Source organism: Neophocaena asiaeorientalis, unplaced genomic scaffold (assembly GCF_003031525.2).
Source record: "Neophocaena asiaeorientalis asiaeorientalis breed wild unplaced genomic scaffold, Neophocaena_asiaeorientalis_V1.1 scaffold91, whole genome shotgun sequence".
NCBI lineage: Eukaryota > Metazoa > Chordata > Mammalia > Artiodactyla > Phocoenidae > Neophocaena > Neophocaena asiaeorientalis.
This window is the reverse complement of record NW_020173198.1, coordinates 10,559,849-10,572,968: the sequence shown is the minus strand read 5'-3', so window position 1 is coordinate 10,572,968 and position 13,120 is coordinate 10,559,849. Positions and strand designations below refer to the sequence as shown.

General features: G+C 48.0%; 1 protein-coding gene across 1 annotated transcript in view; it reads right to left on the bottom strand.

Annotated features, from left to right (window-relative positions):
- The window catches only part of ABCC6 (ATP binding cassette subfamily C member 6), a 58,734-nt gene that overhangs the window by 40,432 nt on the left and 5,182 nt on the right, over window positions 1-13,120 (bottom strand). Inside the window, exons 5-9 of the mRNA XM_024744572.1 lie at window positions 12,112-12,237; window positions 10,809-10,870; window positions 8,105-8,236; window positions 4,149-4,352; window positions 1,654-1,831 (exon numbers count right to left, since the gene is read on the bottom strand). Coding sequence (XP_024600340.1) covers window positions 1,654-1,831; window positions 4,149-4,352; window positions 8,105-8,236; window positions 10,809-10,870; window positions 12,112-12,237 — 702 coding nt within the window. The remainder of the gene's footprint in view (window positions 1-1,653; window positions 1,832-4,148; window positions 4,353-8,104; window positions 8,237-10,808; window positions 10,871-12,111; window positions 12,238-13,120) is intronic.

The window sequence follows — 13,120 nt, the reverse complement described above, 5'->3', positions numbered from 1 at the left end:
TACTGTGATCAACAGAGGCGAGGCACTTGCTGTCTTCGGAGTGGAGTTTGAGCTGGGGAACAAAATTAAATAAAGATTTACATAGTTCATCCTTTAATAGTAATTATGATGAGTGCCATGAAGAAGTGTTTTAAAATATAGGTTTTATCATTATTCAGGCATGGCAAGCACACAGTGGATCAGAGAAGACTGCCCTTGACGAGAGGGTTTATTATACTCACAGATCTCAAGAGGAGGGGGCACCCCACGCTATGAGGGGGCCACTTGGGGAAGCACCAGGATGCTGCAGGGTTGGAGGGACCACAGGCAAGAGCTTGTTGTGGTTTTCATGGGAAGGTCAGGCAGGGTAAGCAGGCTTAGGATTGGCTAGTTTGAATAATGCCACCAGGCTCTGGGCCTAGGAGCTGGGCCTCATTGTCTGGTACCCTGCCCTGGGGCGATTAGGGCAGGGGATAGTGGCTTAGAGTGTTAGGGCCCAAAAAGGAGGCAGTTGGGGTGTGAGCTCTGGACTGGTTGGCTTGCATGTGAAAGAGATGATTTCAGATGAGTCACTTAGCATCTCTGGGAACTGGCTGACCCTGGGAGGGACAGAGGGGCAGTCCCTCCAGGGTCAGCAAGACCCCAGATGTCAAAGCACCAGATACAGAAAATAGGAAGACACAGTTAAAACAGAAGCAGCCCAGAGGGCAGAGTGGAGGGGTATGGCCTCATTAGGTGATGAAGGCGGCTGCCCCAAGGGTGGGGATGGGAAGGGCAAAGGCTTCAAGTCATCTTCCTGCAGCCTCAGCTCCATGTGTGGACTCCCAAGACTGGACAGGCCACACCAGCTCCAGTGTGCTCAGGGGGATGTGGCCTGAAACTCAGGAGCCACTCACATGGCCATCCAGGAGCTGATCCCTTTGCCCCCTTCTTTCCCAAGTGACAGCTCAGGTGTGAGAGAAAGGAGCTTACACAGGACTGCGTTGCCCTTGCTCAGATGCTCCAGACCCCAGAGGGGCCAACGTCTCTTAGAGCAGCAGCCTCACGGGTTTCGGTTCCAAGGTCCAAGGGGACAAGAATCACTGCACAGAGAGAAGCCCAATGCTATGGCTTACCTCTGGGTATCATAGCTCATTGGCAGAACTTCCAGCCCAGATGCAATTTACCAGTGGGTCAGGGGTCATTTTCACTGTAAGCAGTGTTACCTGGTGAAATAGCTGACAGTCCACCTTTATCCAGTTTCCACACAGCCCATAGGTTAGCCCTTTATCCTCAGGGGGGTGAGTGTTCACTGCATGAAGAGTTGGGGAAAGGGTGCCCAGGCAGTGGGAACAGCAAGTGCAAAGGCCCTGAGGTGGGAGATTGTTTGGCGTGCTTGAGGAACTGAAAGAAGACCTGTGGGGCTGGAGGAAAGTGAAAGAAGTGTGAAGGAAGTGTGTGATGTAATCAGATAGAAGAGGTCCCAGGGTCAGATCATGCAAAGCCTGATAGAAATAGCCAAGGAGGTGAGGGTGTAGTGTGAGCAACTATGAGTAACGTGATGAATGAGTGTGGTTTTAGGCAATGATGACAGTAACGGTTCAGGAACATTCCTCTTCTTGGCTGGAACATATGTCTGTAAATTGGGACAGGATGGAGAGAGAGGAAAGGCCACGCCTCTCCCCTGGGGCTCACCTTTCTGTACACCAGGCCCGTGATGGCCATTCGCAGCCTCATCTGTAGCACCTTGAGTCTGTACATGTGCTGCTGCTCGAACAGTGTTTGCAGGCAGGCGGAGAGGAACATCAGCACGGCGAGGAGATAGCCCTTCCAGGCCGGGGTCTTGGGGTCACCAATAAACTCCAGGAAGAGGCTGGTGAGAAAGGGCACCCATGGCTATTGCCTCTGCCTAAGCCTGGCCACGTCTGGAGGACCAGAGACAGTATGGGGTTCTTTTTCGTTTTCTACAAAAATGGTTGCAATCATTTCCCCCACTGTCCATGCTCATTTTCAGCGTGACTTGCGTCTCCTCCAATCAAGAGGTGAAGTTTTTACTCCCACCTGTTATGGGCTGAACTGTGTCCTCACAAAATGTATATGTTAAAGTCCTAACCCCCAGTACCTCAGAGTATGACTGTGTATTTGAAAATAGGACCTTTAAAGAGGGGATTTAGTTAAAATGAGGCCATTAGGATGGGCCTTAATCCAATACAACTGGTGTCCCTGTAAGAAGAGGAAATTTGGACACATAAGGAGACACCAGGGGTGCACGTGCTCAGAGGAAAGACCACGTGAGGACACAGCGAGAAGGCAGCTGTCTGCAGGGCAAGGAGAGAAGCCTCAGAAGAAACAACATTGATCTTGGACATCTAGCCTCCAGTAATGTGAGGACAAAAACTTCTGTTGTTTAAATGGGACCTAATTAAACTTAAAAGCTTTTGCACAGCAAAGGAAACCATAAACAAAACGAAAAGACAACCTAAAGAATGGGAGAAGATATTTGCAAACGATGTGACCGAGAAGGGATTAATCTCCAAAACATACAGACAGCTCATACGGCTCAATATCAAAAAAACAACCCAATCGAAAAATGGGCAGTAGATCTAAATAGACATTTTTTCAAAGAAGACATACAGATGGCCAAAACGCACATGAAAAGATGCTCAATATCGCTAATTATTAGAGAAATGCAAATCAAAACTATAATGAGGTATCACCTCACGCCGGTCAGAATAGCCATCATCAGAAAGTCTACAAATAATGCTGGAGAGGGTGTGGAGAAAAGGGAACCCTCCTACACTGTTGGTGGGAATGTAAATTGATACAGCCACTATGGCGAACAGTATACAGAGGTTCCTCAAACAACTAAAATTAGAGTTGACCTATGATCCAGCAATCCCACTCCTGGGCATATATCTGGAGAAAACTCTAATTTGAAAGGAAACGTGCATCCCAGTGTTTACTGCAGCTCTATTTACAATAATAGCCAAGACATGGAAGCAACCTAAATGTCCACTGAATGGATAAAGAAGATATGGTATAGATATACAATGGAATATTACTCAGCCATAAAAAGAATGAAATAGTGCCATTTGCAGCAACATGGATGGACCTAGAGATTATCATGCTAAGTGAAGTAAGTCAGAGAAAGACAAATATCATATGATGTCACTTATATGTGGAATCTAAAAAAAATGATACAAATGAACTTATATACAAAACAGAAATAGACCCATAGACATAGAAGAGAAGCTCATGGTTACCAAAGGGAAAAGGGATGGGGATAAATTAGGAGTTTGGGATTAACATATATACACTACTATTATAAAATAGATAACCAACAAGGACCTACTGTATAGCACAGGGAACTATACTCAATATTTTGTAATAAGCTGTAAGGGAAAAGAACCTGAAAAAGAATATATTTACAATATAACTGAATCGTTTTGCTGTACACCTGAAACTAACACAACATTGTAAATCAACTGTACTTCAATAAGAAAAAGAAAAGAAAGAAAGAACAGTAGAAACGATAAGCACCAGAAAAAAATTTCTGTTGTTTAAGTCACCCAGTTTGTAGTACTTTGCTATGGCAGCCCTAACAAACTAATATGCCACCTCTTGAATCTGGGCTGCCTGTGCAACCAGCTTTGGCCTCATGAGAAAATGCAACTTTTGCTTTGTCTTGGAACCCTGCCAAATGGCCCTGTGAACAGGCTGGAATCAACCTTTTGAGGATGAGAGACCACCGGAGCAGAGACAAGATGTCCCAGCTGGGACTGTCTTGGACCAGCCAGTCCCCAGCCAGCCCCACAGGTGACTGCGGACAGATGAGTGAACCCAGCCAAGAAAAGAAGAATCGCCCAGCTGAACCCAGCTTGAATTTGCTGACCCACAGGATCATGAGCTAAAGAAGTGGCTTTAAGCCCCTCACTTTTGAGGGGCTTTGTTGTATAGCAAAAGCAAACTGATACAGTCAGGCTAGAATTCACTCGTTTTCCCTCCTCCCCAAGGTCACTCACTTTCTCGTTTAATTGGTCCTTCCTGAGTATCCTTTTCACCCACCCTCAGTGCCCTGAGCACCAGAGGTCTAGGCAGAGGCAGAAGGAGGGCTGAAGGTCCCCTGGCCCTGGAAGGACACCGTTAAAGGGACCACCAGCCTCAGCGAGGCACCCAAGGCCTGGACCCACCTGAGGAGCTTGGGCACCGTGAACCTGAAGACATCACTGATGATGAGGCTGAGGGTCCCCAGGAGGAAGGTGGAGCGGCCCACCTGCCAGATGGCCCTCAGCAGTGGGCCCCTCTTGCCCCCTTGTTGCTGTAGAAGGGTCTCCGTCTCTGGGGTCTCTGCACCACGGTTTCCTTTCCTTTTAAATGCTGTCGCCTTGGTGTGCCTTAGGGGAGAGGAGAAATCAGCTCTGGGTCCTTGTAATAGACTGAATGTTTGGGTCTCCCCCACCCCCACCCCCTCCCCACCACCCAAATTCATGTTGAAACTAATCCCCAGTGTGATGGTATTAGGAGGTGAGACTTTTGGGAGGTGATTAGGTTATGCAGGCGCAGCCCTCATGAATGGGATTAGTGCCCTTATAAGAAAAAACCTAGAGAGTGCCCTCAGGTGTAACCCCATTTCATACATGAGGAAACTGAGGTTCAGAAGGTAAACTTGTCCAAGGGCACACAGCTGAGAAGTGTAAGAACTGGGATTCAATCCCAACCTTCAGAGCCCAGCACTTTTTTTTTTTTTTTTTTCTTGCGGTACGCAGGCCTCTCACTGTTGTGGCCTCTCCCGTCGCGGAGCACAGGCTCCGGACGCGCAGGCCCAGTGGCCATGGCTCACGGGCCCAGCCGCTCCGCGGCATGTGGGATCTTCCCGGGCCGGGGCACGAACCCGTGTTCCCTGCATCGGCAGGCGGACTCTCAACCACTGCGCCACCAGGGGAGCCCTGTTGGTTGCTTTTACTAGAACCGGGTGCAACTAGTCTCTTGGCCCAGTTTTAACAGATACGAGTTTCCTGTTGTCCAGCAAAGCAAACCGCCTAGCCCCACTCCACCTGAACGAGCTGAAGGATCAGTGGTGTGCCTGGGTCTCATTTTTCAGAGAGGTGGGTTGAGACCCCAGAAGTCAGCCTTTTTACCCCCAAGGCCCAGCCAGCAGTGTGAATACCCCTCCACCACAAGCTGGTCGTCCAGTCCCTCCCTCCCTCCCCCTCAAGAATACTCTCAGCATCTCCTCAGGATGGAGGGGAGGGACAAATCTCAGTATGCAGTCCAAAGGAAAAGTGGTATTTATAGCACAAGAGGCTATAAGGAACCAGTCTTTACCACCCGGTTTGCTAAGAAATAAGCAAATGTTAATCTTCTACCCCTGTCTTGAAGCCTACCCCCGCCCCCCAGGCTCCCCTTCCGGTATTTGCAATTCAGCCATTTTACTAACCCTGCGCTCACCTCTCTCCCTTGTCACCTCTGTAGCCCTGAAATGTGCTCTCCTTGGCGCCCACAATTTGCCTGGGGTCGGGCAGGGTCAGAGGCAAGGCCAGCATGGCGTCCGGGCTGTGCGCCACGATGCCAAATGTTGGGTGCTTGTCCTGACTCGGCTGGTGCTGCACACCCACTGGGCTGGACGACCACTGGGCGAGTGCCAACCAGGGCCACCCCCACCTCCGGCCCCGTCCAAAGTGGGACCCAGGTGGGTAGACTTTTTGCTTGTATTTTCTTTTTACTTGTATGTCCCCCAGCACCTAGTTCAGCACCTGAATGCATAGGTGCTCAATAAATACTTGTCCAGTGAATGGGAAAAATCAGATGGAGTGATGTGTGCAAAGGGCCTACTGCTTGATATTAATAAAGATTTGTGGAAGGAAGGAAGGAAGGGAAGGAGGGAGGGAGGGAGGAAGGAAATGATTTGGTTTGGTTGATAGAACCTGGCCTTTGAGCAGGAAAACTGAGGTCCAAATGCCCTTCCCTCTGAGCCTCAGTGTTCCCATCCATAAAATGGGGTGGGTGAAGAGACCACTGTGAAAGCCTCTTTCCAGCTGGATGTTTTGCTCTGTTCTGTTCTAGCTGCTCACCCCAAAATTCTGAGTCACTGTGTTCAGCCTGCAGGCTTGGGAAAAAACTTCTTCCTTTCTAGCTGGTCTCACTTTCCATCAGGGAAGGTCTCTAGACTGGTGGCTGGTCTTTGGTCTGTGGCCCCAAAGCCATTTAGTGCAGGACCCAAAAATGACCACAGGCCAAGGCAGGAGGTGTGAGTGAGTGGCCAGGTGTAAGCTGGGGGATATAAAAGGGAGTGGTGGCGACTGAAGCTCACATGCCCTGTTCAATGGGGAAGCTGCTACCCAGATCCACCCTCCTGTTGCCATGCAGGGATGTGGCCATTCTACTTTAAGAGAGGCCAAAATTCCAGATTTTCATGTGACATCTCCAACAGTTTAAATGTTGGTGACTTATTAGAAAGCAAAACAAAGAAAAATCCTTAAACAACAAGATACCATGCTGGCCAAACACACCTGTGACCCTGACTTGGCCAGCAGACAGATTGGTCTGTGACCTCTTAAGATGACGTCCTCTCCCTTCCCCCAAAGGTTGCAAAATATTTTAGAAATAAAACCAAAGTTCTCTTGGTGTGTAATCAGTCAGCTTAGAAAATGCCTGAACCAGATCTGCCATCCTCCTCTCTTTCTGTCATTTGTTCACGGATCCTCAAACTCTTCTGGAGAACGTTTCTGTGTGCTATAGCTCTAACACTGGGTGACTATCATTCCCAGGCTGGCAGGGGAGGCGAGAGCTGGGAGAGGGTGGACAAGACCTCCAGGGTCCTTTTGAATCAATTCTGCCACTCAGAACTCACTTAAGCTGTACTTAAACTCACAGTACAGCAAGATATGCCTGAGGTGAGAGTGAGAGCTGCTGTTTTGAGTTGCTCATATTACTTACCCCTTTTGGAAAACATACTCCCTTCCTTTGGGGAGCAGCTCCTCCCTGTGTGGCTCTGAAGGGACTGCCAATTATGGGGACTGCTCTCCAGCCCTGGGATTGGCCCCTGAGAGGCACAGGATTCAAGCCAGCCAATAAAAGGCCTTCCTTGGGATTTTCTATGTGGATGGTAGTAGGGGTAGCTGAGTTGGCATGATACAGGACAGGCGTTATGGAGAGACCAGTGCCCAGACAACAGCTGAGCTGAGAGATGGAGGGAAAGAATTTGGACACCATTCAAGTCCTGGATCCAGCCACACCTGAGGCCAGACCTACCTTCTCAGCTATGTGAGCCAGCAGACTCTGTCTCTCTCTGGCTCCTTCTAATTTGTGGGATTTAGCCACCTATAACAACCACCACAAAATCATAGAGTATGCAGGGGAACCCTGTAACTCTTCCCACAGAGCTACTTTTGTCTGTGCCCTGAAATACCTGGCTCCAGGGAGGTCAAGCGACTTGTCCAAGGTCATCCACCACTTGATGGCTGCAATTATCATTATTTAATTTAACCCGGGTTTAATTAATTCTATTGGAGAGCTTATTTCTCTAGACCAAAGTTTCACAAACCAGGTTCCTCAGGCTCTGAGCACTTCTCAGAAGTTTCCAGAGATGCCAGAGAGGGCAAGAGTGAGGCAGAGTGGGCAGGACTAGAAAAAGATTGAAATCCTCTGGATAACTGATATTGCTGGACCTTTTACCATTTTTAAGAAATTCGCTAAGTTCTTTTCTATGAATCATTTTTTTTTTCATCTCCCACAAGCTATGAGCTAGGGCTAATGGCATCCCCCTTGAACAGATAAGAAAACTAAAGGCCAGGAAACTAATCACTTAGGTTAAGTAATAAGTGAGTAGTTGCCTGCATGTTATGGACCATACCTACCTCTCCACCCCCAGTCTTAAAATAGTCCTTCTGTTCCCTGCCTCCATCCCACCATCCGAGCTTCCTTCTGGGAGCCTGGAGAGGTTCCCCCTCTGTCAATATCCTTTTGGAACCTGCAAAGCACTCTGGGAGGAAAAGCATCTTGAGCCCGGCCTGCTAATGCTTAGTGAGGTCAGCTGACAGGGAGGGGACCATGGCGGTGGAGCCCGGAGTAGGGGCGTGGTTGTATTTGGGGTCGAGTGATTTGCTGACCGAGCTTTGGGCTGAGCTCCCATCTTCCACACACTCACCACTGGGCTGCACTGCAGTTCCTTGTCCATTCCTTTTCAAGCTGGGAAACAAGTTCTTTTGAGGAGTTTTCTCTCCCAAGCGACCAGAGGTCTTTTGGTCCCAGCGGCCTCCAGTAGCCCCTCCAAACTAACCTGTGAAAGAGGATCACCAGAGCAAGCTCCTCCTGTGTCTGCCCCTGAAGGGTCCTGGCTTGGTAGCTGTGTGACCCTAGGTAAGTCATTTCACCTCTCTGCACCTCTGCTGGCCCCTCAGTACAAGGAAAGCAATTTACCTAACTGCACTAACACTGGGGGGCACTTCTCGGTCTACAAAGAACATCTCATTTAATTCTCACGTGAGCCTATACAGTAGATTTCTATTGATCCATTTTACAGAAAAGAAAGAAAACAGAGGCTCAGGGAGATTAAGTGACTTAACCAAAGGTTGACACTTGACAGGGGAAATAAACCTCCCTAGGAGTCAGAAGTCCAGAGTTGAAAACTATTACTGTGGAGGAAACCTGAACTCCTCCCTCAGCTTTAAATGTACCCATTCTCCTCCTTGGTCACTGCTCCAGCCACCTGGCCTCAGGACCTTTGCACATGCACGTCACTCTGCTTAAAACTTTTCCCCTGCCGCTTCTTACTTGCCCTTCACCTCTGGCCTAGACGTTATGTCCTTAAAAGCCCACTTGATGACCCCTGACACCCAAGTCCAGGTAGATTCTCCCATTGCAAGATCCTCTAGTTTCCTGAGCTTTTTCTTTATAATGCTTGCTGCAATTATCATTATTTAATTTTTCAGTCTGATTATTTATTTAGTCTTTCTCCTCCACTGGACAGTAAGCTCCATAGGGGCAAAGACAGTACACATCCTGGCTCAGGGCACAAGATGTGTCAAATAAAAATCACTACTTTTCGGCCCTGTGACCTTGGGCAAGTCACTGCCCAGCAATGGACCTCAATTTTCTCATCTTAAAATAAGAGTGTTTCCCATCACTTGGGACTGGTATATGAGATGACTGTAGTTGGTGCATTGTTGGAGGAGGTCATCGAGAGGATGTGACCACTTGTGGACCTGTGACCTGGACCCAGGCAATCTGAGGCTCCTCCCTCCCCTGTCCTTGGAATGTACATTCTGCCCACTGTTCTCACACTAGGAGCTACTTCAAGGATGCAGTAGTTAAGTGTTATACCATCTGGATGGTGTATGTGTCTGAACCCTGTTAAGGCCTCTCTGTAAACTGTTGAGATTTTGGTGGGCAGGTGTGGAGATCTACTTATATTGCGGCACTCAAGACAAGCCTCATATGTAAGTTCTCTTGCTTGTTAACCCTGCCTCCTACCAGTCTGGAGTGGCTGCCTCTTTCTTCCGTCTCTCCAAGCCTACCATCTATTGGTGCCAGTTTTCAAAGTAACACGCACACACAAGAAATTAACGACTGCAGACTTCCACAGCAGGAGTGTTCTTATCTTTTTAGGTCTCTTTCATCTTTCTCATGACACCAAGGAGAAGGTCTTGTTTGGAGCTGGTCTTGAGCTCCTCTTTGAGACTTTCCAGTTCCCTTTTCTAATGCAGAGCAAACTCAGGCAAGCAACAGTTTGGATCCAGAAATTATTCACAATACTTGGTTTTCACTAAAATTTTGGTGTTCTACATGGCAAGGGATTCTAGATATTTCTGATTTTGGTAGCGATAGAAAGTTTCCTTTTTAAAAGGTTATTAAAGTAGAAAAAGTGAGTTGATTCAAAGAAAATTCATTAAGTAAATAGAGTTTGAGCAATACCCCAATAAGGCAAAAAGCTTGAAGAATGGTCCATAAGTGCCTACATTTGGGAAACAGAGGGCTAGATTCTCTCTAGAGATGTTTAGCAGATTTCTATGCTCTTTTCACCAATTCCACACCCTCAGAGTATCCTATTCTTCATTTATTTAACAACCACTTTATATAATACTCATTATGGGCCACATCCTGTTCTAAGTGTTTCACAAACCTTATCTCATTTAATCCTCAAAACTCTATGAGGTAGATGCTATTATGATCCTCATTCTACTAGTGCAGCGACTGAGGCACAGAGAGGTTAAGTAGCTTGCCCAAGGTCACACAGCCAGGAAGTGGTGGGGCTGGGATTCAAATCTAGGTGTGACTGTGATCTGACTGTGGTGTGGTCAGGAGAGGGCCCAGTAGGTGGGTGCATCCTCAGTACCTGGTGTGCTGACCCTGGGGAAAAATCTGTCTTCTCCACCAGCCTGGAAGCCTCTAGTGAATAAAGAATTGGTGTCTTACATCCTCATCCTTAGTGCTTAGCACATAATAGGTGCTTATTAAATGTTGGTGGAATGACTAGATAGATAGAGATATGATTTTATTGAGTGCCTTCCATGTACAGGCACTAAGCACTTTACATTTAATGAAGGCAGTGATGTTCCCATTTTACAGAGGGGAAAACTGAGACTCCAAATGCTTGTGATATGGCCATCTAAGAGACAGAGCCAGGATTCAAACTCAGATCTCACCCCAGTGAGTGAGTGGGAATGGGATGTGGATGGTGGACACACTAAAATCTGAGAAGGAAGCATGGAGTCTGGGATGGAGAAAGCCAGGCTGACCTTGGTAGGCTTGGGAGGAAACCTCCTGGGGGAAAAGCTGTGATGACAAATAAGAGGAGCGAATGCAGGTGGGTGGGAGCACCACCCCAGCCCCTTCCCTGCTACTTTACTTACCCAGAAACCCACCAGAACATGGCCTTGGAGGGGAAGGAGGCCCCAGCCTTTGGACATGGATTCTGCAAAGACAAATGATTTAGAAGGGGGAGGACTTGGTCTCATAATCCATGGCCAGTATGTGGTAAGGAGAACCAAGGGCAAGAAGACAGAATGAACTGACCATGAGCTTAATACTGAAAGCACAGACTGAGATGTCCTGCCTACTTATCTACAGTAGATACCAAAGGGCATGGTGCTTCCTAGCAGGCAAGGCAAAAAAGGGATTCGGCCACAGGACTGAAAGTGCCTACAAGGTAAGAACGAACAGTTGCTCAGAACAACTTTAATAATACTGAGACCAAGAAGTTCTCAAAGCAAGGACCATGCATGACACAGACAAGAATGTCCTCAACAATATCCTTCAGTGAATGTGGGAAGGAGGTGAAGAGGAAGTGATATTTTACCAGCAGCTCCAGGAAGACTGCACAGATTACACTCTTCACCAATAGGGCATGAGAGTGTCCATTTTCCCACATCTTTGCCATCGCAGCTTGTTACCAATTTTTAATTTTTTTCCTGCTACTCTCATTGGAAAAAGTCCTATTACAGTTTTAACTTAATTATCCAAATCGTTGAGCATCCTTTTAGATGATTTCTCAGCTCAGCTGTCTTTTTCTCAGAGAATTCTTTCCTGATTTCACAGACTTATTCAGTGTTACCTGTTGTAAACTCTCACAGACCATGGACTTCTCCTGCAGAGCATTTCTATTGGGCAAGTCACTTTAATCTTGAATCTTTACAACCAGTCCCAGTTGCAGTTTTCCACACGTTTGTGTAATTGTGTGATTAATGTCTAGTTCCCCTACTTGGGTGTTAGCTGCATGAGGACAGAGACATCGCTTGTTTACCATAGATCCTCAGTACCGAGCTGGGGCATAGAGCATGTTGGCAAACTGCAGCGCCCAGGCCAAATCCGGCCCACTGCCTGTCTCTGTGAATAACATTTTATTGGAACACAGCCATGCTCCTTTGTTGACATAGTGTCTGTGTCTGCTTTTGTGCTATGAAAGCAGGCTTGAGTAGTTGCCATACAGACACTATATGGCCCACAAAGCCTAAAATATTCTCTATCTTGGACAGAAAGAGTTGGCCAACCCATGGAATAGAGTAGACATGTAATATGCTTTTGGCTGAATGAATAAAAAAATTAAAGGCCTGTACTCTAGTTTAACTTCCTTCCATCACTTGGGGGGGGCGCTGAGATGGAACAGAAGAGGAACAGGGACAAGCAAGGCACTGGGTTGGAGGTGTGGTGACTTACAGGCTGCGGGGGACTTTTAGGGAAGAAGGGGGGTTGATCGGCGAAGCAAGACAGCACAAACTCTGCCACCACCAGAGACAAGTACAGGTAGGTTGACAGGTGGCGGAAGGGGTCACTCTGGAAATCCTGTGGGAGAGAAAGCAGAAGACCCACTGAGTCTGAGCTCTTGAGGAACAGAGATTGGGGAGGGTGTGGGGAAGGGGAGAAGCGGGGGAGGCTGAACAGGGTTTCTGATGCTGGGAGCAGTGACCAGGCAGGGGGCCGGAGCCGCCAGTTTTGAAAGTCAGAACCCCCAGCGTTCCTGGCCTTCTCCAAAACACCTGGCTTATGCATATTCTGTCCATACAAATGGCAGGTGGGGTGTTTGCCCTTAGCCAGGTGACAACTGGCTTTAGGCACCGGGGCATGAGTTGAAGGGACACTTTGACTTTCTCCTTGTGCAATAAAGGACCCCCTTCCCCTCCCCCCACAATCTCTGGTCCCACTCCCTTGTGGCTAGTGTTCTCTGGTTTAAGAAGGGAGCTAGTTTCATGGAGCATTTACTCTGCCTCGGGCACATGCTGGAGTCTTTACATGCACTGTCTCATCAAGTTCCTCCCGACCCTGACCCCAGCTGGGGTTTACCTGCTCTGTGTTACTCGTTGGGAAACCAAAGCTCAGGGGAGTGATAGCACCTTGATCAAGGTCACACAGATGATCTGATCTAGATCATGAGCTTTTGCTGCCGTGCCATGGTTGCTTTCGCATCCCTTGCCCCTTCTGGCCAGAGGACCCTAATTTTTTTTCCCATGCTCAGGTATGGGGTTTATGCAGAACTGATTCCATCCCAGGGGGTGGGCAGGTGATGGAGGCCTGACTAATGAGTACCATCTAGTCCCCTGGCTACTGATGGAACATAAGTCTGGAGCAATTGGGGCTCTTCTTGCCATCCCACTGGAAAATGAAGCAGAACCAAGGGACAGAGAGAAATGGAGATCTGGTGGTGTTATCTAAATGTCTGGACCCTCTA